Source organism: Perca fluviatilis, chromosome 23 (genome assembly GCF_010015445.1).
Source record: "Perca fluviatilis chromosome 23, GENO_Pfluv_1.0, whole genome shotgun sequence".
In the NCBI taxonomy this organism is placed as follows: domain Eukaryota; kingdom Metazoa; phylum Chordata; class Actinopteri; order Perciformes; family Percidae; genus Perca; species Perca fluviatilis.
In genome coordinates, this window is record NC_053134.1 from 21,021,349 (window position 1) to 21,047,836 (window position 26,488).

Here is a 26,488-nt window from a genome sequence, read left to right on the forward strand (position 1 = left end):
GTTCCACCCTCCTATAAGAAGTGACTACAGCACTGACCAGCATGTGCTAACTGCCTCCAACAGGCCGTTATAAATTAGCATGATTCAATTTGACTCTTAATACAGTTTTGGAATTTAAATTTCACGCTTTTAAGACATCTAAGAAGTATTCCTGAACAATCGGTGCAAATGAAAAGATTGATAATAGTATAAATAATAAAACTCTTCATTACATTATTTCCTGGCACTGACCAGGAGAGTCCAACTATTTCAATAATTCTTTGCATATTAGTCAACAAAACCAAGTGTTTTCCGAACAATAAACATAAACATAATAAACTAATTCACAGACTGATCCTTTAATTTTTAATTCTAACCGCTCCTCTTGGAGTGGAGGGCCAGTGCAGCACTACTTCAGCGAGAATCCAAGGAACACTGTGACCCGCACTATGTTTTAAGATTAAAACAATGTGAAGGAAATGGGTTTCCTCAGCAGGAAAGGACTTTGAATGAGAAAACTAGAAACAATAAGTAGTTTGCCTTTGTGAAAGGATGAAAATAGAGGGTGTAGAGATCCAATTCTGTACTTAAAGGAGAAATCTGTCCGATTTGTACCTGAATCTTGATCGCTAGATGTCACCGAGTACTGTCGATAGGGGGGAAAAAACCAGTGCTAGAGTGCCTTTGTGCCTCTTAACAGACACAAAATGCAATTAAAATGTCTGTGCAACATGAACAGGGCCCTTACGTGACAACAAGATGTGTTTTCAACTCAGACATTGTGAAGAAACCGTTTAAGTTCAAAGTTTGTACTGTCACCTACCTCTTTTTCCATCGGTTCCTTTCTGAATTGTGGCAACAGAATGAGAAAATACAAGTACCTAAACTTTCATCGTCTACCTTTCGGTGAAGCGACCGATGGAAAAAAAAAAAGGTGACAGGACAAACTTTGAATTTAAACGGTTTCTTCACAATGTCTGAGTTGAAATGCATCTTGTTGTCACGTAAGGGCCCTGTTCATGTTGCACAGACATTTTAATTGAATTTTCTGTCTGTTAAGAGGCACAAAGGCACTCTTTAGAACATGCCCCCACAACTGGCATTTTAGCTAACTGAGAGCTCTGGCCATTAGATGCAGCAACTCCAGTTTGCTAGCACCGATTTTGGTCGTTTTTTTTCCCCTATCGACAGTACTCGGTGACATCTAGCGATCAAGAGTCAGATAAAAATCGGACGGATTTCTCCTTTAAGTTCTTTTTTGGTTTGTTTGTTTTTTCAAAAGGTTTCTTATTTAACCAAAATCATTATCAATAACTGTTTGAGGTGGTTGGGCCAACAGCAACTGTTTCATCTGAGAAACAGTTGAAAGTGTGTGGAAACGAGAGGTAAAACTAAGCAGGCAAAGACTTACGCAACGACAGTCATAGTACGGTTGATTTGAGACAAAAGAAGAAAAGAAAAGAAAAACTCTGATAAATGTTATTGAGTTAGGTGCGGATGTTTGACTTGGTCTAAGCAGTGCTTAGGGATGTATATCCTGTTCCCTGTCTCCACAACATAGAATATAATTCATTACATTTCATTTAGCACTTATGCATCTCGGTGCCAAGTCTAAAAAAAAGGTTAAAATCACTCTTGCAGGCTTAAGTTCCAGCCTTTTTTTACATAGTTGAAATGATTGCTTTTGATGGGATTTTCATATCCCATTTCTAAATTATTCATCTGCTGTCATTATTCTTCATAAAAATGACTATTATATTTGAGATGACCCGTGGTCTAAAATTCAAAATCTGTGTTTGCAGGTATACTGAGATGTTAAAAAATTACTTTTCAGTCTTCTGTTGGAACCTTCTTGTAAAAAAAAAAAAGAAATGCGTTAAGGAAATCTTAATCTGTCCTAATTTATACAGAGTCCTAAGTGGACCGTTTCTCCACACCCTGCTTGATCCCCAGCACCAGGTGAACAAACCAGTTGATCTGAACCATCCAGCCCTTTTCCCTGCAGATCTCTATCTGGTCCAGGAGGTGGCGCTGTGCCTCGTCCTCGCTGCGGCCGACTGTCAGCGCCTCGCGGATGTACTCGATGTCTTCCTTGCTGGTCAGCTGGGGCATGCCTGTCAATGGCCCAAAAAATAAGAGTCTCACTTTTCTGACGCGAGAATCAGCATCTGTCAGTATCTATCTAGGGTTTTGTCATGTATCTAATCAGAAATACATCCGATTGGAGTTGTAGCTGCCTTCTTTTAAATTAGTGACTAAATGACTTACCCCTATTTTCCACCGGGCGCATCTGCGCTGCGTTCCGGGCACGTCGCGACCCCCGCCATTCAAGTCGACGCCTGATAATCCACCAGCCGCGCCGTGGCGCGTCCCAGAAGCGTGCGTGAAGAAGCTCTCTGCTCCACTAAAGATAGATGCCAGGTCTATGTTCACGCGAGCCGTTGGGACAGCCGGGCGGGAAGTGAAACGGCGAGAGCCATGGAGTTTAACTGTAGGAGTGCTTGGAGTGGAAGGTAGATACCAGCCTAATAAACACGCGATTGGGCGCCCAGGTAGCTCAGTTGGTAGAGCGGGCGCCAATATATAGAGGTTTACTCCTCGACGCAGCGGGCCCGTGTTCGACCTGCAGCCCTTTGCTGCATGTCATACCCCCCTCTCTCTCTCCCCTTTCATTTCTTCAGCTGTCCTGTCAATAAAGGCCTAAAAATGACAAAGTAGAGACAATAAAATCTGCGAGTCGGCAGGCAAGACGCTCCGCTTCTGAGACGCTCCCGGTGTGGTAAGACGCGTGGCGGAGGACGGAACAAAACGGGAACGCAGCACAGACGCGCCCGGTGGAAAATCGGGGGTTAGTCAGCAAATATTAAATGGAAATCTAAACTTAATCTACAAACTAAATTTGAAACTGAGCCAAAAACACTTGGGAGTACGCTGGGTCTAACTACTGTACGTGGCGGGTGGAAAAGGACATGATTTTAACAAAAATTCCATAAAAAAAAAAAAATGGTAACACAAAAAAACACAAAGACTTTTTTTTTATAAGGAAGGAAGTCGTACCGGTCATCAGCATCATGGAGAAGAGGATGATGAGCAGGTTGGTGTGGTGCCGAAGGGCGAGGTAAGCCTTCACACACACATCCTGAGACAGAGATAAAGGATGTATAATTCATACATATTGTACATTCAGACAAATAAATGCAGGAGATTGGTCACCTCTTGGCAACAGTGGCTGTGCTCAGCAGATTGTATTTCTTAAACTCTAACAAGCTGATTTCTGCAAATATATCCCATATAGATCGCCCTTTCTGGCCTATTTAATGTTTAAAGAATGGCGGACGGGATGTTTGTGCATGTGGATTAACAGAACTGCCCCTGGACAAACTCAGTGCATTCACATGAATACTACTGCACCTGGAATTTCTGGAAGTGGGGGCTACTTTTCTTTCCCGATGTTCCCATGACATACAGGAAGTCTGGTGTGAGCACAAAGGGAACCCACTCCTTACTGATTCCCATGAAACTCTTGTAATTCCCCAGGATGTGACCAAAGTCGATGTGGAAGAGATTCCCTGCAGAAACACAAAGGGGATTCGTTTTTGATTTGTTGTTCCTCAACTCCATGTCTCATTTCTACATATACATACAGCACATAGCAGGTCACATGGGCACAGCTCTGACATAGAAAACAGAACGTTGCAGTGTAATTGAAGTCATTTTAAATTATGGCTGAAACATACTGGCCAGGGATTTTGTTTAATATTGAAATCGAGTTTAAAAGAGCCGGTCCGGTCTGTCTAATGGTGTTTATTAATTATTTTTTTTATTAAATTGTAGCTGTAGGTTAACAAAATGATGAGATTTATTAAGACTTAATATATTTTACAGATACTTAGAGGTAAGCTGTTATCAATAATTTAATAAGAACTTAAAAATAGTGACCTTTTTTTGCAAATGATATTTTCCCTGTATGACATCATTTACATGTATATTTTAGTACAGACAAAATAAGTCATTACCAGATTCGGTGATCATGATGTTGTCATTGTGGCGATCCCCAATACCCAGAACGTAGGTAGCCACACAGTAGCCACCGCAGGAATACAGGAACCTCTCCACAGCCTGCTGGAACTACAAAGAGAGACAGAAAAACTGTTTGTCGCACAATAAAACAACCCTTCGCTTATTATCCATGCCATCATAAACTCCTTTGGCAATAACTGGGCTGCAACCTAGAGCTTTGATTGGTGGGCTTCAGAGAAGGTTTTTGCTTCGAAACGTCACATTCAATCAGAGTGTCCTAGAGCAAGGCACTGAATGGATTCCTCGTTGTTTCAGGAGAGCTACTGAGTGGCTAAGAATAGAATAGAATATGGTCTGGTGCTTCAGAACAGGACAAGTCTCAGGTGTGCAAATGCGAAATTGCCCTCTTCCATTAAATCGTTCACTGTGCCTGTAATGTAAAAAAATACTGTGCTATGATGTACTAGACAAAAAAAACATACTGCCGCAGTGTGGAGTCGCCTTTTCTTTTTAATTAAAGATCCCATATTGTAAAAAGTGAGATTTCCATGTCTTTGTTTGATTATAAAGCAGGTGGAGGTGCTATATAAATACTGTGAAAGTATCAAAATGTTCAATCCACAGAGAAATGCACACAGCCTGTATTCAGAAACTGTGCCTTTAAACAAACCGTTAGGGCTTCCGACGGTTGTGACGTCACAACTATACAATATATAGGTAGAAAGTGCCGCTACAGTGCTGTTACAGTCATTCCCCGTCTGCAATGACGGTGTAGAGACAGCGAGAGCGCAGAAGACCCGGAAACACTGTCCAATCAGAGCAGACTGGGCTTTTTCAGGAGGGGGGGGCTTAAAGAGATAGGCGCTAAAACGGAGCGTTTCAGCGTTTCAGGTATATTCGGACAGACAGTATGAGAACAACAATGTATTTTGAACATTAAAGCATGTAAACATGTTCTAGTAGAAACCCAAAATACAAGTATGAACCTGAAAATGAGCATGGTATGGGACCTTTAAAGCTAAAAGATGAAGTGTTGCCAATTAGATTCTCAGAACATGTTAAGAGAAGAAGATGCTGTGCAGGTGTCACAGCAAAAAGTAGCGTGTGAGTGTTGTGGCGACAGGAAACCCCCCGAGGGTTGCTTCCTTCCTGTCTGTCGCACTGCCACTTCCTCTAACGTCTGATGCGCAGAGCAGCAGCAGCTGCTTGAGACAAGGGGCCTAATTTACTAACACTAGCGCAGTTTGCGCTGCGTCTGTTTATGCGAGTTCGGTAATAGCGCACGCTATGCTTCCACAGTTTGCGTAGTATTTATCAACCCTGACACCCATCAGGCAATCAGCGTCTTTCTCCGCCCACTAGACCGTAAATTGCGCTGTAGCAAAGCGGTACTTGTGCTATGATACGGCTGGGTGCAGACTGCGATATCCCCACTGCTGATGCTATGACTGTTTGAAATGATCCTGATGCCAATATTTGTAATGTAGCGAGGAGTTTAACAACTGCTGGAATGTAATGTGAACGCTGAGTGGGAGATTCAATTTCATCTTTGATTTCTTCCAGTAACTCTAATATTACATGGCTGCTTGATCTGTAACGCTAAATGATGTTGTGTTCACTGACAAAGTGTGATTCTTGTGTTAAAAATATTTTCAGCCTCGCCTATGTCTTCGTCTTGCTCAAATTACTGTTGCCATTTCACCAGCGGCATAAAGGTCTACGAGGAAACTCGATTGCGGCTGGTTTAGACCTGCTTTAAAGAGGCGGAGAATTTCCCCCCGAAATGAAGTGGCGCTCTTACTGACAGTCTTTGTAAATACCACGGAATATATAATTAGGTGCACTTTACGCTTATCCTCCCACCTTTTGGGTGGAACTCCCACTTTCCCCACGACCCTCCCACGAACGCATATTGAAAGCGCAACTTGTCTCTTCTCGCTCATGTGGCAGACAATCTGCGATTTTACCCAAGTGCGCCCTGTTTGTAAATAGCCCGCATCGGTTACGTCCGTCTTTGCGACCAATTAGCGCCTGGAAACAGGCGCAAACGGCTTGATAAATCTAGCCCAAAGTGTTTTGTAACTGGATGGATGGACGCATTGGAGAATGGGTGTTTCTGATTTTGGTCCAAATAATCTTGATAAAATCCATATAATCACCCACATAAAAATTTGCATGTCGTCTTGTGTTGCTGTATGTCATGAGAGCCGGTCGGGATGTGTACCTTGTCCTCGCTGACACACTTGTCCCGCAGCCACTGACAGAGGATTTCATCTTTAAAAGCTCCGGTGCTTCCCACAACACTCTGCTGGATGTTAGCGATGGTGGTGGCGTCCTTCACAGTCTCGATCATACCTACGACGACACAAACGACAGAAACAGAGGCGAGGCGTAAACCTCACAGAATGTGAACTGGAATATTCATACTTGTTTGTTCTCCGTTGAATAGCTGACCTATCTTGTTTCCAGTGGAGATGCAGCCGTATGGTAACAGACAGAGATCCAGTGATTCCGTCTCCCAGATCGACTCCATGATCAGCAGAATCTAAAGGGACACCGGGAGTCTCCGTAAGAGTCTTTCTGCAATGATATGCTAACTTCTACGTTGCACGCGTAACTTAATGCGGACCGTTCGCAGAGCGGATGCGCCGCCGGCACAGCACTGTGAAACGGCAATCCATTGTTAGCTATTATCAAAGTACGCAGGTGACGTGGCCGGGCTGGCTCAGCGGGTAGAGCAGGCGCACGTATACTTGGAGGTTTAAAATAAAGGCGGAAAAGCCCCAAAAAAATCATCTTTAAAAATATAGAAAAAAAAAGGACGCATGTGACAGGAAACAATAACAAAAATTAGAAACTCTCAAAACCAAATACGCTCATTGCCAGTCATTACGTCATTTTCTGGACATTGGTTGTTTAATTTTAAAGGAATAAAGACACTTTATGATCCATTTCTGTGTAAAAGGGCCGCACACACCTCGTGTGAAAAAATATAAATAGAAGACTGTCCTATTTTTATGCTTGTAGAGCAGATCTCTTCTGTGCATATGCAACACTTGCGCGCCGCTCTCATGCCCGGTGTAGCCAGTTTCATTGATTATAGTGAAAGGCGTAGCGTTGGAAAAAGCCGCTCCGCATACGTCATTGCGTGCAATGTAGCCGGCCCGTTAGAGACACACTCACCTGCAGGATGAGCATATCCTGTCTGAGGTCGTCGCCGTCTTTGAAGATGATGCCGATGGGGTCTTTGGACAGAGTGGTGGGGTCGGCCCTTTTAAACTGCAGCCACAGTGGCTTCTTCTTAGACGCCATCACTTTACACTGCTCGATCTGAACGTGCATGAACACGTCTTTATCTTGCAATTCAGTCATACAGGTATTCACATGCTCACATCCACTTTTCTTTTGTGTTGATTTAACCATATAAAACTGGTTTTATATATTGGTTAATATTGGCTTACCACTTGCAGACACCTTGGTATGAGTTAGGGCTGCCCCCCTCTAAGCTGATTAGTCGACTAATCGGTCGTTTTGGTTGATTCATTTTTTTTTTCTTTTCCTATTTCATGCTGAGTGACTTATTTCCAAGAAACGTATGAGCACATCTCTGGTAAACACAACATTTAAAGAGGTGCTTTTGCGTGATTTTTTGTGGAGAAACTCAGTTTTACAAATCTGTCGATTAAATCATCTCCTCGATTAGTTGACAAAATCATATGAGTGTTAGTCGACCACATATTTCTTTAGTCGAGGGCAGCCCTAGTATGAGTGTGTATGGTTTTCTCCTGTGCCTGTGAGTGTGTGTGTGTGTGTGTGTCCCTCACCAGCAGGGCTCCGGCTCTTAGTCCAGGATCGTAAGGGACTCGGAAACTCTCCGGCAGACCGGATGACTGCAGAGTCTCCAGCTTCTGACGCAACTGAAACACCACTGACAAGCACACCACACACACGCGGCTTAAGCTCCACTACTTTCACTAGGTTTCATTTGAATCCTCTCTAGTCTTTATAGAGGAATTTGCTTCATAGAATGAAGATATTGTACTTATTAAAAAATACGTTTTGCCTTTATTTCAAAGCAGCTAAGGGAATTGAATATTGCAGGTTAGTGTCAGTGCGTTGCTACAGAGCTGCAGGATGGCACCTTGTGCTGTGATATCGCACTTGTCAGCAGACATGGCCTTGACCTCACGGGTGACTTTCTGCAGAGCCTCCGTCATCTCCACCTGCAGAGCATCAGTTCCATCATGTCAGTGACTGAAAGAGCTGATGATCAGACAGACTGCAAATCTGAAATGTATGTTGTTGTTTTTTTTAAATCTACACACACCATTTTGTCTAAGAACAAGGCATGAGCTACAGTATGTCTCACCTGTTTCCTGAAGTCCTGCAGCATGTCCTCACCACAGCCTCTGAGGTAGGCCTCCAGCAGGACGGCATACCTCTGCTGGTAATGCATGGACTGAGCGATCTCACTGCGCAGGAACCAGAAGAGAAAATGGCCGATACGCTTACTCTGTGGAGAGAAAACAAAAACCTGTGAATGTCAATCATAATGAAGTATCTTTCCTGCAGCTAGCATCAGGCGGGAACCAGAGACAATAATCCTATATGATTATTATGATATCAGGCCATGTAAATGTGCTAAAGATGTTCCAATGCCATTTTTTTCCTTCTCTATACCGATTCCAATACCTGAACTTGCGTATCGGCCGATACTGAGTACCGATCCGATACCAGTGTGTTAAAAAACAAACATATATAATTTTTTTTAAGATCATTTTTGGGCATTTTAGGCCTTTACTTTTTTAATAGGACAGCTGTAAACATGAAAGGGGACAGAGAGAGGGGGAATGACATGCAGCAAAGGGCAGCAGGACGGAGTCGAACCCTGGGCCGCTGCGTCGAGGAGTAAACCTCTATATATGGGCGCATGCCCTACCAGGTGAGCTACCCAGGTACCCAACAACATATATTTTATTGTGTTTTGTGTTTTAACAGCTGTACTATCCCTGTATGGATGTGATAGGATTGCTATCATTGTTGTGTGGCCTGGCTCAGGTTAAACTTTTTGTGAAACATGAACAAACACAAACAATGAATGCCAGAGAACTTTCTTTTATCTAGTTTGACGGTGAGTCATAACGGAAAGTAGATTTCCTTCTGGGCTAAATTACGTGGTATCGGATCTGTACATAAATATCAGTCTACTTTCCGATACCAGCATTTTAGGCAGCATCAGAGGCTTTTCTGATATTTGACGAACTCTTTTCATCATTGGGAGAAAGACAAAAACACATAGAGAGAGATGAATGGGCAGACAGACAGAAACCACAGGACACACGCACACAATCACGATACACTGCAAACACTGTTAAGACAGTGTGACAAAGAGACAGAGACAGAGGTTGGCCCTGCTTACCCTCAGAGCTGTCTTCAGCAGGAACCTGACCAGGGCACTGTCATGGTAGGGCTCAAACTTGACCGCCTGCAGGACACACACACACACACACACACACACACACACACACACACACACACACACACACACACACACACACACACACACACACACACACACACACACACACACACAAAATAAACTATTACTGCCATCATGAAACCCATTCAAAACCCCACTGACTACACTCAAAAACCCCATGGAGGAAATCTGAAAATAAGCTGGTTCAGAAGAAGAGGACCTTAAGATGATGTTGCATTGTAAAAAAGAAAAAAATTTAAATTAAAGAAATGAGTTGTTTAATCTGATGAATCACTTGATATATGAATATGTTGGAGAGCTTCTGTGTGTTCCACTGTGGTTGGTAATTTATTTTCATTAATAATAAAACATTCAAATTTGACTCAACTCTGTAACGTTGACATGGAAATGGCCGAGTAATATTTTTTAGTGTTGTCACATTTTGTTTTTCGTTTGGAGGCCACAGTTCTGAGACAAAAGGGTGTTAAAACAGCCCTTGGTGTGCTGTCATGCTGATTTGAGCACGTTCTGAATGACCAATCAGATTGCCTGGTCAAATCTACTTGTATAAACAGGCTTTGTAAAGGTTTTATGAGGTAGGAAGTCCATAAAAAAGGGTTCAAGGCCTCAGGGACACAGAAAATGTACACACACAAAAAAGTTGCCCATAAAAACTTGACAGGGTACCTTTAACAGACTGAGGTTACAGTGTGGCGAGGCAGAAAGTGGACGGCGACAGTTAAAGGAAGTGCGGTGCAAAAACGGAGCTCACTGTGCTCACACAGGACTGCTATTCAAATGTTTTCAAACTGAAGGAAGCAGAGTGTGATTAAACAGCTCAGACAGATAGTAGACAGAGGAGCAAAGAAAACAACAGCAGTGCAGTGAAACTGGTTCCTTGATGTTTTGATCACGTAATCTGAGAACTAAAAACATTTTACTGCAATTTTGGCAGCTACAGGAACACGATGTCTTCAATGAAACACATCTATATTGTAGACTAGGGATGCGACTGCTAATTTATATTTTGTGATCAATTAATTCATCACCTACGTTTCAGATTGAATGACTTCAATATATAGCTCACAATGAATATCTAATTTAATCGAACCTCAACGAGTGATTGAGTCTATAATGTCCTCAAAGTTTTGCAGTGCTTAGTTGACAAATACAAATACAAGAATACACATTATCTGAAAATATAACTAATAGATTGACACATATGCTACCTGTTCTGAGTCAGTGTGACACCTTTGCAAAGCAAATTATCATTCTTTTTTGGAAAGAATCTGAATCGGTATTTCAAACACAGCAGCAATATATTTTTCTATGTGTATAAATATATTCTGGAAAGACACTGCCCACATATCACTAAAGCCCATATAATACAGAAACAACAGTATACTGTACTTACTAGAGGTGGTCATTTCCCTATCAGACCAAAAGGGCCCTTTGTTGGCCGCAGCTCATAATTCATGTGGCTCATGCAAAGTTGCACACAGGGTCAACTATGGAAAGCAGGATAGAAAAACGTACAGGTTTCCAACCTGAGCTGAGCTGATCGGGCTGGGTTTACCCAGTCTAGCAAAGGGCTGCAGGTCGGATTCGAACCCTGGGCCGCTGCGGTAAGGACTGAGCCTTGGTACATTGGGCGCACGCTAGGACTGCACAATTAATCGCAATTTTTATTGAAATCGCAATATGGACTTGGGCAATACCCAAATTGCAGGGGGGGAGGGGCGCGATATTTGTTAAACCATTCTGAATTCAGTATAGAGGTGCTGCAGAGACGTCCTGGCCTACAAATCTTATCCTACAAACTAAAGAAAACATCTTTGTTTTATACAGATCCTCGCAAAAATCACAATATGATCATTTTGATTTAAAATTTTTTATTATTCTTCAATGAAAATTATGAAAAAAAGATAATTCCCTCCAATATCGTGGCAATCGCAATATCAGTCAAAATAATCGCAATAAGATATTTTCCTCCTATCGTGCAGCCCTGGCGCTACCAGGGGAGCTGTCAGGGCGTCCCGGAACAGGAGAGTTACTGGAAGAAGCATTTCGTCATCATAAAAAAAAATTAAGAAATCAAAAATAGCAAAGAACACACACCTGCACGAGCTGCAGAAGGTATCGGAGCACATCGTCATCTTCCAGAGTCTCCAGCTTCCTGACGGCCATCGAGCGAACCTGAGCATCCGAGTAGTGGCAGTCCAGCAGCTGCATGGCCAGACCCACATCCAGACCACTGGACAGGGACAACATGAGGACACGTGATGGGACACTGACGCTACAAAGGACAGACACATGTAGTGGCACTGCAAGCGCCCTTTTACCTGCTGTCCCACGCGCTGCTGCGCTCCAACAGACGGTGTGTTGCCAAAACATCTTCCTGTTTCCCCCACCTGACTGAACTCAGGAGCTTTGGGTAAGCCCTGAAGACAGGAAGTCATGAAGAGACAATTAGAGCTAAAACACAATCATTATAAACAGGCTTCCCACCCTTTTTCATGGACAAAATTTCTAAACTTTTCCATGACTTTTTTAAAAAGGACCAATAATACAATTTCCATGAACATTCACAACGTATAACATAACTGTGTAGTATATAGTTTACTCCAAATGAAATTATTATATGAAAACCTTTTTCATGTCTGAAAAACAACGTATACATATACATACTATGTATTATTAATTGGCTCTCTAATGACATGGGTCATTAGACATGGCTCAAATAGCAAGAGTCATTAGAGAGCCATGAAATATTAAATGTACACTCAAACATATCAGATTCAAACATACACATACACACACACACACACACACACACACACAGGAAGTAATACGTGGAAGGTTATCCACGGAATATTAATGTAACAATTCATTTCATCAAACAACAAAATTCCATGACTTTTCCATAACTTTCAAGGATTTTACTTTAATTCCATGACTCTTGGAACCCTGTTTGTAACATTTATATATCCCACATTCTGGATTCTATATTTGTTTATGTATTTATTGTTTATTTCTGTTGGAGCTATTCATTGTTTTGCTATATTTAATAGTTAAATATTTACTAATTTTGTTTTTTGTTTGAATTATACAGCTACAGAAGTTTGATTATATCATTGGTATCTTTATTTTGGTGAAGTATTTGCTAGTGCTTTTGATTTGAAAGTACCACGCAGCCTGAGCCACCAGCTGAAGTCTACATGTATGAGTGAGCAGGGAGGGCTGATGCTTTTTTATCCTGGAGACACCATTGTTCCTTTGTTAAAATGTTTGTTTGCCGAAAAACTGGGAAAAATAAACCTCACAAAATGCCATCTCTGCCTGGACGATAAACCTTTCTATTGCTGCGTAAGGTTCACTCCTTCTGTGCCTCAGTGGCTGGTTTGGTTTTGAGTTTGTTTTGTTTGTTTTTGTTCAATCTAAAATCGCCACTAAAATGTCATATTGATGTTTCATATGTTTGTTTATGTATGCACCAAACCACCAAGGCAAATTCCTTTTAAGTGTTACTTACTTGGCAATAAAATCTTTTCTGATTTCTGATTTCTGATTTAGTAGTCCATTTTCTTTGGAAACAGATTAAGTCTCGCACTGCCAGACCTTCCTCCACGATGGGAGAAAAACATGCTCTGGTTTATTGGCATTTCTTTAAACCAATCGCAATCGTCTTGGGCGGCGCCGGACGGACCCACGGTGCCGCAGGAACTTGTTTTGGTGGAACATGTGTACGCTTAAAAGTAGTTTAATCGTGCAACAGAAAACTCAGATTGGACAGATAGTCTAGCTAGCTGTCTGGATTTACCCTGCAGAGATCTGAGGAGCAGTTAACCATAGTCCTCAGAAACGCACCGGAGTTTAGAACGCGAAAGAGGAAGGTAACGGACATGTGGCCGAAATTAGGGACATCCAGCGGAATATCCGGCGACACTGGAACAATCCTGGTAGTGGAACGTCGTGGATATAGTCTAGAAATTAATAAAAAAACTACCTGGGGTCGCGCATACACTCATGCCTGAAGTGCCACAGCAGCTCTTTGTCTTCAGGGCTGAGCGGATGCAGGGGGTCTGTGGCCACGATCGCCGCAAACTGTTTCTTCAGGTGGTTGGGCATCTCTCTCTGACCGCGCTCCCCTGCCTCGGCCTCCTCGCAGCCGGCGGCGGCGGCAGCAGCGGCGGCGTCCCGGCCCACGTCCCGACTCTTGGGCAGCACCACGGGGTAGCAATACTTGTCCAGCAGGATGGCGACGGCCATGGCCGAGGCCTTGTCGGGGTTGGTGGCCGAGGTGAGCTTGTCTGCGTTGATGCTGCTGCTGCTCTCCTCGCTCTTCTCGGGCATTTTCCACATGTGGAGGATGAACTCGCCCTGGCGCAGCAGGGAGCGGTGGTCGATCAGCAGCAGGTTGACGTAGTACAGAAGACGGCTCTTGATCTTTCCTGACAAACGGGAAAAAAACAGACGGATACAGAGCCTCGCTCGAATGACCAACAGCATGATACAATTCAATTCAATTCAATTCTATTTATAGTATCAAATCATAACAAGAGTTATCTCAACACACTTTACCGATAGAGTAGGTCTAGACCACACTCTATAATTTAAAAAGACCCAACAATTCCAATAATACCCCCAAGAGCAAGCATTTAGTGCGACAGTGGTGAGGAAAAACTCCCTTTTAGGCAGAAACCTCAGACAGAGCCAGACTACAGCGGGCAACTACACTGTAGCAACAACTATACTGTAGCAACTAGAGCTGCAAAGATCAATCGATTAATCGATTAGTTGTCAACTATTAAATTAATCGCCAACTATTTTGATAAGCGATTAATCGGTTTAGGTAATCTTTTCAGAAAAAAAAATGGCAGAAGTAGAGTACAAAAGCTAACAAAGCTAATCTTTCTTGTGTTTTTATCACTGATTGATCCAGTGAGGTAAACTGCTACTAACAGGTCCTGTATGCTGGAAGGTTTTAGAAAACATTCTTGAAAAGCACACAGAAGATCCCAAACAAAGAACACTAGTGTTGCTCTGAATCTGGATTTCCAATTAATGGAGGACACTAGAGCTGCAAAGATTAATCAATTAGTTGTCAATCAATTAATCAATTAATCGCAAACTATTTGATTAATCGTTTGGAGTTTCTTTCAAAATTCTCTGATTCCAGCTTGTTAAATGTGAATATTGTTCTAGTTTCTTCTCTCCTCTGGGACAGTAAATTGAATATCTTTGAGTTGTGGACAAAACAAGACACTTGAGGACGTCATCTTGGGCTTTGGGAAACACTGATCGACACTTTTCACCATTTTCTGACATTTTAGCAAACAACTAATTTTTTAATCGAAAAAATGATCGACAGATTAATCAACAATGAAAATAACTGTTAGTTGCAGCCCTACAGGCAACCAAATGTTGTAGACCTCACCATCGTGACTGCCTGTTCCCGCTGTATTATCCTGGTAGGCGGAGGATCCCTTGGAGTTTGGCGTCTGGGACTGCTTCCCGCAGACCACCTGGGTGAAAAAAACAAAAAAAAACAGTAGAGCACTAACAGTTAGTAACAGAGTACAAAGATATTTTATTCATCTCCACGGCATCTGAATGAAATGTTCACCTGGAGGTTGAGTCGTGCTCCTTTAGGCAGGTCCTTGATCTTAATGTTAAACTCCAACCAGCAGTTCCACAGCACTTCTTCATTGAAGGTTTTAGAGGACGTCCTCTCCTGAGAGAGCAAAGACAGGGTTAAACTCTGCTAGCTCTGCTGTCCAAAACTCACTGTCTGTGTTTTGGAAAACGAGTTCTTCCTGAAATTGTTGGTTACAAAGCCAACATTCAACTGCTCAATGGAGATAGGTGTGGTTCTCAGTTCTGATTAAAGTTATCGTGGGTTCAAGTCCCCGTATGTACAAAAGTACAGAGTGTGGACTGATAGCCAGTTCACCACCTGGGCACTGCCAAGGTGCTCTTGAGCAAGGCAGTCACCCCCCCCCCCACCACCAACCGCTCAGGGCACCTGTCCAGCACATGCACATCTCTCCATTTGTGCATGTAAAAGGACCTGAGCATGTGTGTGTGTGTTTGTGTGTATTTCAGGCGTGTGTGTGTAGGGTGTAATAACAACATAGTGTAAACTGTAATTTCCCCATTTACAGTTTTAAAATAAGTGGAGAAAGTGGAGAAATGGAACAAGAAAGGGCAGACGTAAAAATATACAGTATATGTCATGACTTTGCTGTCCTAAAATCAATATACAGTGGATCACGGCCGCCATCATCTGATGAAGTTTTCGATTACCTGGGCTAAAAGCTGCTGGCCGTGGAAGATGCTGGCTTCTACGAAGACAATAAACTCTGGGATTTTGGGGAGAGATGGGATGTCAATACCCAGCACCTTCACTCGGAACTTCCTGTTACAGTCCCACATGGAGATGGTGAACACTCGTTCATGGTCCTTCTCATCGATGGTCAACTGCTCATGGGTACCTACGGGGACAAAAAGTTGGGAGGACAATTATCAGTATCAAACGTGGACTGTGTTTACATGTACCATATCTCAAGAAATTGGAATTGATACATCATGATGTAACAAACGCAGTAGGCTTACCTGCGACTCCGGTGCAGTCGTCCACTTGTGCCCAGTCCTCCTTCTGAACCAGATCCAGGTCTGTATCAGGTGGCGCCTCTAGAACCAGGTGGATTTCCTCCCCGTTCTTCAGACACTGACGGATCCAGTTGAAGTCCTGCAGCGGTTTATCCCCGTACAGGTACTCCTCCCTGTGTTAACAGACACCGATAAGCTCACTTTCAAGTTGTTAAAACCTGACATATTATTGATTGTCTGCTTAAAACTACCCTCTGTAACACAATCCAGTGAATTACGCTTATACTTCAAAGCAAACTTTATTACAATGACTCCATGTCTAAGTAGCTGTGGTGCGTTTTAGCCTCCGACATACCTTCCACACACACGTAGCACAAAGTCGGCCTCGCACATGTTGTCAGGAATGCCCAGCAAACTTCTCTTATTTGCGGTCTTGGCGAGAAAGCTCACCAATACCTAAACAAGATGGAAAACTGTCAGAAAATGGTACAGCGTCATGTTCAACATTGGGGAAAAAAATCTCTACACTAGCTGTATGTATTTACTAGGGCTGCCTGATATGAGGAAAATATGTGATAATGTTATTAAATATCGCAATAACTATATAATCTAAAGATGCACCGATCAGAGCTTTCTAGGCCGATTCCGATTTTCTTTGAGTTTGACCTGCCGATACCGATTTTAGCCGATTCCGATTTCATTTTTTTTAACCACTTTACAGCACACACAAATATTTCTTTTCTATCTTTTCTTAAATAGAACATTTTACATTTTGCATAGAACATTTTTTGAACAGATAATGGATCACTATAAAATAGAACTATATAAATTACTCCTGGTGTGGGAAATTTACACACATCTAAAGAGCAATGTTAGAACCATTTCCTTCTTTTCACATCCAATAACCAACTTAATATAATAAATATAGCCTTGCAGTATAAAGATATTTCTCAAAACACACACACAGGCCTGTTTGAACGTCAACAGTAACGTTACCTGAAAACATAAACGTCACCACTCATTTTACACACAGTTTAGCAACAAACTAAACGCTGGGGGAAGATTACTGTTGGTTTTGAGCGGTATGCATCCCCACTAACCTGGAAAGCGTTTTAAATAGTAACGTTAATACAGCGTGTCGGAGGAATACAGCGTCTCTCTTCTTTTTTTTTAACACAGCGTCTCTTGCAGCCGGACATCAGAGGCAGAGGGACAGTCAACACAGCGTTTGCTAACGTTAGCTTCTTGCCTCATCTGGGGTCTGATCAACAGCAAAAATTCATCAAAGTCAGTGTGCCCAACGCTATTTTCCAATAAACTGTAGCTGTCATATTTCACGGGACCCGCGGTTTTCATGTTCCACTTATTGGCATCAGAGGGGAGAGAGAGAGCGGCTGAGATCAGCAGAGCAGACGGCTCTGCAGACCCGTGTATAATCAATTCAATTCAATTCAAACAACTTTATTTATCCCCGTAGGGCAATTCTGTTTTTAGTGACGACTTTATAACATTTCATAAACAGCTGATTGAGCGGCGGTGCGCTGATCTTGTGCGGTGTTAATCATGCGGCGCCCGAGTGCATTTGACCGGCATAAAATCGGCATATGTCAGACTGACCGGCCGGTCGCCGGTCATGGCCGAGCACGTGAAAATCGTCCGATTCCGGTCACTGGCCGGTCAATCGGTGCATCTCTAATATAATCGCGATAAATAAACAGATATTGAAGTGTTCTCAGTTCTGCTGATTTCCGTATTTGGCTAAAATACAACAAATTGCTTGTTGAATTCAAAACAAATGAAAGGAAATCATTCCCAACATGCTTTTATTGAACAAATTGAACATTGAAATGAATATAAAAAGCACCACTAAAAAAAGAATGCCAGTTACATTTTAAAGTGCAATTTTCTACTGATAAAAAAAATTGGAGTGTCTTTCGCGATATTTCGCAGCCTTTATTGCGGCAGTTGATATCGCGGTAAAAAAAAAAATGATATATTATGCAGCCCTAGTATTTACTAGGGTTGAGATTTGTATAAGTATCATATGTGAATAAAGTGAAAAACTAACTAATACAAATGAAAAGAATGGTAGAGTAAGAGAAGAGAAATGACTGGTGTCTACATTGGGTACCTGTGCTGGCGTGTTGTCGATGGAGACCTTGATGGTCTGGCTGGCCGTGCCGATGTGGATCACCACCAGGATGTGACCGTTACTGATCTGAAGGAGCAACACATGGACGGACAAAAGAGTGAGTGAAAATACAATAAAAGAAAATGTTCAGGTTGAGGTTTTTGTTCGTTGTTGGTGAGCTTGTAAAGCTGCAGGTCTCGGGACAGCAAGATCATTTCACTGGAAGAACTTTGACATGAATAGAAGTTTACACGGGCAAGATTTGCTTTACTTACAGACAATATTGCAAATTCATTCTATATAGAGCGTAACGGCCAACAATGTGTTTTGGAAACACTGAACTCAACCATCAACCGACACACACACATACACACACACACACACACACACACACACACACACACACACACACACACACACACACAATGCATATATATTTATTACTCTGTGTTACCTCCAACTGTGCAGTATGTCATCTCTATTCATCCGCACCTTACTCATCTGTATATCTGTGTTTATATACTGTCTGTTTATATAAGGATGTTTATTTGGTAAATATGTTTGCTTAATTACTACTATTATTATTTTTATTATTATAACTAATTCTATTTGTTCTATTTATTATACTTTATTATATACTAATATACTAATAGTATTATATACTATTATTATATTTGTTCTCCTATGTCTACTTAATATGTATTTGTGTTATTCTGATGTGTAGTTTTTTTTTCTTTTGAGCTGCTGAATTTCCCCAGTGTGGGATTAATAAAGTCTATCTTACACACACACACACACACACACACACACACACACACACACACACACACACACACACACACACACACACCTTGCTGAGCAGGTGCTCAGGCAGCGGCTTGCGGGTGACCCAGGGGTCCATGGAGTAGAGTTTTGCGTCGCGGTCAGCCAGCTGGATGCGTCGCGGCGTCAGCAGCTTCCTGCGGGTGAACTCCAGCTCGTCGTCGTGCACGTTGCTGACATCGGTCACGTCGTAGCCGATCAGGTAGTTGAGGTAGCGCTGGTACTGCTGGGACTCGTCCGAGGGCTGCGGACGGGGAACCAGCTGGATCCGCCCCACGTCTTTCTTCAGGGCTTTTAAAAAACACAACACGCATGTTTTTTTTTTACATCATTCATGCTTCATCATCATCATCATCAACAATTAACTTCCTGGAAACATTCCAAAATTGTACTCTTAACCCTCCTGTTGTCCTCGGGCCACGGGATGTATGCATATATTGTATGTATATACAGTGCCTTGCGAAAGTATTCGGCCCCCTTGAACTTTTCGACCTTTTGCCACATTTCAGGCCTCAAACATAAAGATATAAAACTGTAATTTTTTGTGAAGAATCAACAACAAGTGGGACACAATCATGAAGTGGAACGAAATTTATTGGATATTTCAAACCTTTTAAACAAATAAAAAACTGAAATATTGGGCGTGCAAAATTATTCAGCCCCTTAAGTTAATACTTTGTAGCGCCACCTTTTGCGGCGCCATTACAGCTGTAAGTTGCGGGGTATGTCTCTATCAGTTTTGCACATCGAGAGACTGACATTTTTGCCCATTCCTCCTTGCAAAACAGCTCGAGCTCAGTGAGGTTGGATGGAGAGCGTTTGTGAACAGCAGTTTTCAGTTCTTTCCACAGATTCTCGATTGGATTCAGGTCTGGACTTTGACTTGGCCATTCTAACACCTGGATATGTTTATTTGTGAACCATTCCATTGTAGATTTTGCTTTATGTTTTGGATCATTGTCTTGTTGGAAGACAAATCTCCGTCCCAGTCTCAGGTCTTTTGCAGACTCCATCAGGTTTTCTTCCAGAATGGTCCTGTATTTGGCTCCATCCATCTTCCCATCAATTTTAACCATCTTCCCTGTCCCTGCTGAAGAAAAGCAGGCCCAAACCATGATGCTGCCACCACCATGTTTGACAGTGGGGATGGTGTGTTCAGGGTGATGAGCTGTGTTGCTTTTACGCCAAACATAACGTTTTGCATTGTTGCCAAAAGTTTGATTTTGGTTTCATCTGACCACAGCACCTTCTTCCACATGTTTGGTGTGTCTCCCAGGTGGCTTTTGGCAAACTTTAAACGACACTTTTATGGATATCTTTAAGAAATGGCTTTCTTCTTGCCACTCTTCCATAAAGGCCAGATTTGTGCAGTATACGACTGATTGTTGTCCTATGGACAGAGTCTCCCACCTCAGCTGTAATCTCTGCAGTTCATCCAGAGTGATCATGGGCCTCTTGGCTGCATCTCTGATCAGTCTTCTCATTGTATGAGCTGAAAGTTTAGAGGGACGGCCGGGTCTTATTAGATTTGTAGTGGTCTGATACTCCTTCCATTTCAATATTATCGCTTGCACAGTGCTCCTTGGGATGTTTAAAGCTTGGGAAATCTTTTTGTATCCAAATCGGCTTTAAACTTCTCCGCAACAGTATCTCGGACCTGCCTGGTGTGTTCCTTGTTCTTCATGATGCTCTCTCGCTTTACACAGACCTCTGAGACTATCACAGAGCAGGTGCATTTATAAACGGAGACTTGATTACACACAGCTGGATTCTATTTATCATCATTAGTCATTTAGGTCAACATTGAGCATCATTCGGGATCCTCACTGAACTTCTGGAGAGTTTGCTGCACTGAAAGTAAAGGGGCTGAATAATTTTGCACTTCGCCCACTTTCAGTTTTTATTTGTTAAAAAAGTTTGAAATAGCCAATGAATTTTGTTCCACTTCATAATTGGGACCCACTTGTTGTTGATTCTTCACAAAAAATTACAGTTTTATATCTTTATGTTTGAGGCCTGAAATGTGGCAAAAGGTCGAAACGTTCAAGGGGGCCGAATACTTTCGCAAGGCACTGTATGTATACATATATGACTAGAAGGGTATAGGGGTGCAGATGTATGTGTATGTATGTATGTATGTTTATTTTTATTTTTTTTATTTTATTATTTTATTAATTTATATATTTTTTCGCTATGGGGTTGCTTTTGTTATTTTATTATTATTATTATTATTATTATTATTATTATTATTATCAGCACTGGTTGGACTACATAGATATGTACATACATACATATAAAAAAAAAAAAAAAAAGGGGGAATGATAATGGTACTGCTTCGTACGGTAATGGATTGTTATTTAAGTGATGGAATTGCAATAAAAGTATAACAAATATTTTAAAGAAGGATTCCATTGGAATAATAATTTTTGAAACGATTCCAAGTGGGAATCGGTCCTCGATGCCCAATCCTAATTCATCATCCCAACAGAATGCCTCCGTTTCTGACTACGTTGTTGCGTCGGCGGTTGGCGCCGTACCTCTCCAGTAACAGATGCAGTCCAGCGTCTGGAACACCTGGTGCTTGTCGTAGATCTCGCACACGTTGCCTTTCTTCTGGTAGAGCAGGATGCAGTGGTCGGGGGAGAAGCGCTGGTAGAAGTCAGGACAGAGGTTTAAAGTCACCGCCTTCAGCCACACCTGGGCTTTCACCTGCGAGACAAGAAACAACAGGCTTCAACGATTAGGGCTGCCCGATGGCCCCGGGCAAGTAAAACGCCACTTCGGGCAAGTGAATACAACAACCCACTTGCCCGGTTGGGTTTCAATCATTTTTTTCCGATCTTCATCTTATCACATATACAGCACAATATATCGGGGGGGTTTTTTATCGTCATCGCAATATCAACCGGTGTAATAAACACATTGCGAATTAACATTAAAATGTAACTGTGATTCTTTTTTTTTTTTATTGCTACCTTTTATATTCAAATTATTTTATTTGTTTTGTTGGAAATTCCTCGAGCAATTTGTTGTATTGTAGCAGAAAGCAGCAGAAACGCAGAACTGAGTACATTTTAACATCTGTTTATGTATCGCGAGTAACATCGTTATCGCGCTATTCAACATTATCGCATATTGCATATTTGGTTACACTTTACTTGAAGGTAGCTACATAAGAGTGACATGACACTGTCATGAACGTGTCATTCACATTATAAACAAGTCATAAACGTTTATGACGTAACGCTTCTTTTCGGTTTGTGTCATGACAAGTTATGGTTAGGGTTAGGGTTCGTGTGTCATGACAGTGTCATGTCACTCTTATGTAGATACCTTCAAGTAAAGTGTTACCGCATATTTTCCTCATATCCTGCAGCCCTAATATCATAAATGATATTATCGTTCTCTTGCCCGCCCACTCCCCTTGCCCACGTCGGAGAATGGCTGTTGAATGATTTGATTTTGAATGTGCCGTTGGCCAATCAAGAATTGAGATGGCGCTAGTGACGCGTGACTGGCGGCTGTCTTCATTATTTGATAACCACTAATTAAAAAAAACTATTTGTGTGGGGGCTAGTATAAATTTACTTTGTGCAAGTAGAATTAGTTTTCGGGCAAGTGAAAAAAAAAAACTTAACATTGAACCCTGAAATATAATGCATGTTTAAAGCCACTGAGAGTGCCATTTTAACGTCCATCATGATCAGGGCTGGGTACTGAATTTGATACTTTTTAGGCACCGACCGAATTGCCTCTAAAGTATCGAGTAATGTCATTCAACACCAAATTTCAATACTTAAGGAGTAAATCTCATCAGCGTCAGTGAGCCAATCAGCACGCAACATGCTCGTACCAAGATCTAAGAATGTTTGTGATTGGCTGTCTAGCGTTACATGTCGTAGAGGCAGGCAGGAAAAACTCTACGCTATGAGAAGGCAGAAAAAAGGCGCTCAAAAAAATAAAAAAAATTAAAGTTTTGTATGTTGTTTTCATTTTTTTTTTGTTTTGTAGAACACTGGTATCGCAAAAGTAGGGCACGGTATCGGCGTTACAGTATTGGTATGTTAATGTTGGATATGTTTTGCAAACCCAGCCCTCATCAGCCTGATTGAGAATAACCCCAGTATCCGGTAGCTATTCCATAACTAAGCCGTTCCACGTGTTTCCAGCCACCTCCAGCTGCAGGGTGTCGGGGCTGTTTCCGCCCCGCGCCGAGGTGGGCAGGACGAACTCAACGCTGATCTGATCCATGGAGGTGCAGGACGACGACATGATGGCCTTCTTTCTCCTCCTCCTCCGCGTGTCTTCTCGCAGGGCTTTGGGTTCTTGGTCGCTCACCGGGATCTGCTGCCCGTCCATCGCCTAGCTGGTGGGGGGGGGGGGCAGATAGAAATCTCTTACGATCCAGTACACACCTCACCTTCCTTTAGAGGCAGGTTGATCAAAGAACAAGTGACAGTAGTGCCAATAATCCCCCACCAGATAAATGACTATATATTGATAGAGAGATAGATATTTGTAATACCAGCCACCTATCCATCAGGGAACACTGATCTATGAACTCTTTTCATTTCAGCTGCTTTTTGAAAGTCTTGTTTCTGTAATTGGATGTAAAGATTAAAAACACCCTGCTCGGGGCGCCCGGAGAGCTCAGTTGGTGGAGCGGGCGCCCATGTATAGAGGTTTACTCCTCGACGCAGCAGGCCAGGGTTCGACTTCGACCTGCAGCCCTTTGCTGCATGTCATTCCTCTTCTCCATGTCTTCAGCTGTCCTATCAAAAGAAAGGCTGAAAATGCCCAAAAAATAATCTTAAAAAAAAAAAAACACTTCTCAGTAAGGACTATTTTCTTCATCGATTAATCAGCACATCTTTTAATGGTTTTGTTTATGAATTGTCAGAAAACAATAAAATAAATGTCTGTCATAATTTTCCAGTCCGACTAAAAGTCCAAAGCCCAAAGATTGGTATCAGTTTGATATCATATAAAACGCAGCCACTCCTCACATTATGAGAGGCTAGAATCCAGAGAGAGATGGACATTTTTTTGTTTAAACAATTAATCAATTCTAAAATAGTTGCCCATTTCGTTTGATGTAAATCGCCTTGTTGACTAACCGACTAATCGTTTGAGCTTCAAACTGCAGTCAGCAGTCTTCAACCCAGTCCCAGTGAGACACAGATAGAGATGGCCTGTGGTATGTGTCTGGCAGTGAATTTAACGTTTTACTACTGGCAAGCATGAATGAATGACTATTAATAATAACTAGCTACAGCTAAAGAGGGGATTATTGACTGAGACGGTCCCAAAGCATTGCTTTCTTATTTTATTTTATTTGTTGTTTTAATTTTTTTGTAAAACAACTAGGGCAAACCAATGAAACCCATTTTAAAGGAAAATGTGCCATTTCCTTTGCACAATTTAGGAAAACTATATTTAAAAAAAAGCAGTGCGCCATGATGACAGCCTTATTAAAGTATTTTTTTAAACAAACTATGATCTTAGTTGACTGAAATAAGTCACAGGATTAAGCGGAGTTTCCCTTCTGCTTATTTTACACCAGCAGAGGAAGTTTTAAAAGCAGGAAACAAAACTCAACACGGATATATATGCGTGGTTGTAGCCTAAACTAGAACTGTACTAGCTAAGTCCATAGACAGTATATAAGCTAAGTCACACAGTCTGCTGTTCTAACGACTGTGTCATACGCGTTATTAGGTCAGTATCGGTAGCTTAAAGCAACCATAGCGGAACTGTTAGTCTGGGGCGAATGTAACGGTAATTTACAGATGCCATAATAATCGTAAAGAGAGGCGTCAATTTTGCAATACAAAAACGTTTTTATGACTCACCAACGAACGCAGACGCAGGCGGCAACGAAACCTGGAGCTTTTTTCAAAAGTTTCGGCATTTATGCTATATGAAGAGACCTAAAACCAGAGTCAAAATAGTTCGTAGGCAAAGTCGCTGCGGTTCAACTCAGGAAGGTTGTCAAGCTCGCCGGATAACGAGAAAAATACTTCCGGCTTTTCTCTTCAAAATAAATCACGTACAGTTTAAAAAAATTAAAAAATTAAATGAAGGGTAGACATGCACACAGCCATATTTTAATTTTCTGGTTTAAAGTTGGTGGTCAAAATGTATGTAACAGAAGGAATGGAACTGTTTAACGATATGGAATAGTTCATATGTTCTCGTTAATAAGCCAATTAAATGACTAATAATAAATATTCCTATTAAAGAATGTGTAATTGTAGTTTTTGGCAACTAGAAAACAATTAACATGATCACCATGTTATAAATATTTTTGTTAAATATTTTAGATTGCTTCAGTTCGAGGATTATTTATTATAATTTATTTTATTATTTCTTATTGATTTAATTTTGGTGAATGATTGGCCTGAAAGTGTTGTAATCATGTCTAACTTGACGTGTGCCGCCTTGATGCAGTTCCTTACAGTGACCACTGGAGGGCAGTGAACACTCACAATTCTACTTCTGCCAAGGGTCAGCTCCACCAGCATCAAGGATCTCCTGACCACAAAACTGTTCATACTCATCTTTTTTAACCAATACTGATGTTACTCTTGATATATATATATATATATATTTAATCATCTTAATAATAACAACATGTACATATTGATTATATGATTGTTACGGAAACCGAGACAGTCTATGCTTGCAATTAGTTTTTAAGCCAATCTCGTGTTCTCGGCTTCCGTAGATTATTTATTATATATTATAATTACAATATTTTTTACTACTGTCTTAACTTGACTGAACTAAGGATGTATTTGATAGATATAGGGACTCGAACTTAGATTGGACCATCTCTATATCACTCAATGTTCAACGCCAAAAAAGTGTACTTTTTTATTATTATTTTTTTTTTTTTTTACCGTTATTTATACTTGCATTTCTTGATTACATGTTATTGTAAACAACTTTAACTGTAACAGTACTTCTACATGGGTACAATTAAAGGGTTACAAACGTGTCTGAAACACGGGAGAAGGCCATTGTCTTTGACTAGGTTACTTGACTTAAACTACCTGTTGTACTAGTTGCTCTGCATGTGTGGCAATTGTGCTGAAGGCTATCTCTATGTCTATGTTTTTAAACCTTATTTTTATTGTTCATTTTATCATGACACACCAGCACTACACTACATGTTTTTAGTCTGAATGTGAATATTGTATTATGAACATTTCAGTTCTTTAAATTGCTATTACATAATCTGCTTTGTGAGATAATATATATATATAAAAAAAATGTTTTACCTATCTTGTTGATACAAAATACTGTATTTACTCTAAAAAGAAGCCAGGTTCATTACACAGGAGATGAGATGTTTTTTAATTGTCACCACCTGTGGTACTTTTGGTTAAGCCATCTTTCATCATTTTAACCCACCCAATGTTTTATTGTTGTGGCGATCATAA

At 41.4% G+C, this 26,488-nt stretch overlaps 1 protein-coding gene across 1 annotated transcript; it reads right to left on the bottom strand.

Moving 5' to 3' along the window:
• Positions 1–986: 986 nt before the first annotated feature.
• Positions 987–25,038, bottom strand: pik3cg (phosphatidylinositol-4,5-bisphosphate 3-kinase, catalytic subunit gamma). Its single transcript, XM_039792098.1, has 24 exons — positions 24,896–25,038; positions 23,203–23,409; positions 21,581–21,774; positions 19,072–19,334; positions 18,222–18,308; positions 16,446–16,546; positions 16,094–16,263; positions 15,785–15,972; positions 15,105–15,212; positions 14,916–15,003; positions 13,485–13,929; positions 11,821–11,919; positions 11,597–11,732; positions 9,419–9,484; positions 8,369–8,512; positions 8,141–8,222; positions 7,824–7,927; positions 7,183–7,329; positions 6,454–6,544; positions 6,224–6,354; positions 3,996–4,107; positions 3,391–3,548; positions 3,037–3,118; positions 987–2,093 (listed from the first exon to the last, which is right to left on the bottom strand). Exons 2-24 carry the CDS (start codon positions 23,400–23,402, stop codon positions 1,894–1,896), a joined length of 3,396 nt encoding a protein of 1,131 aa, XP_039648032.1. The 5' UTR covers positions 23,403–23,409; positions 24,896–25,038; the 3' UTR covers positions 987–1,893.
• Between the last annotated feature and the right edge of the window lie 1,450 nt (positions 25,039–26,488).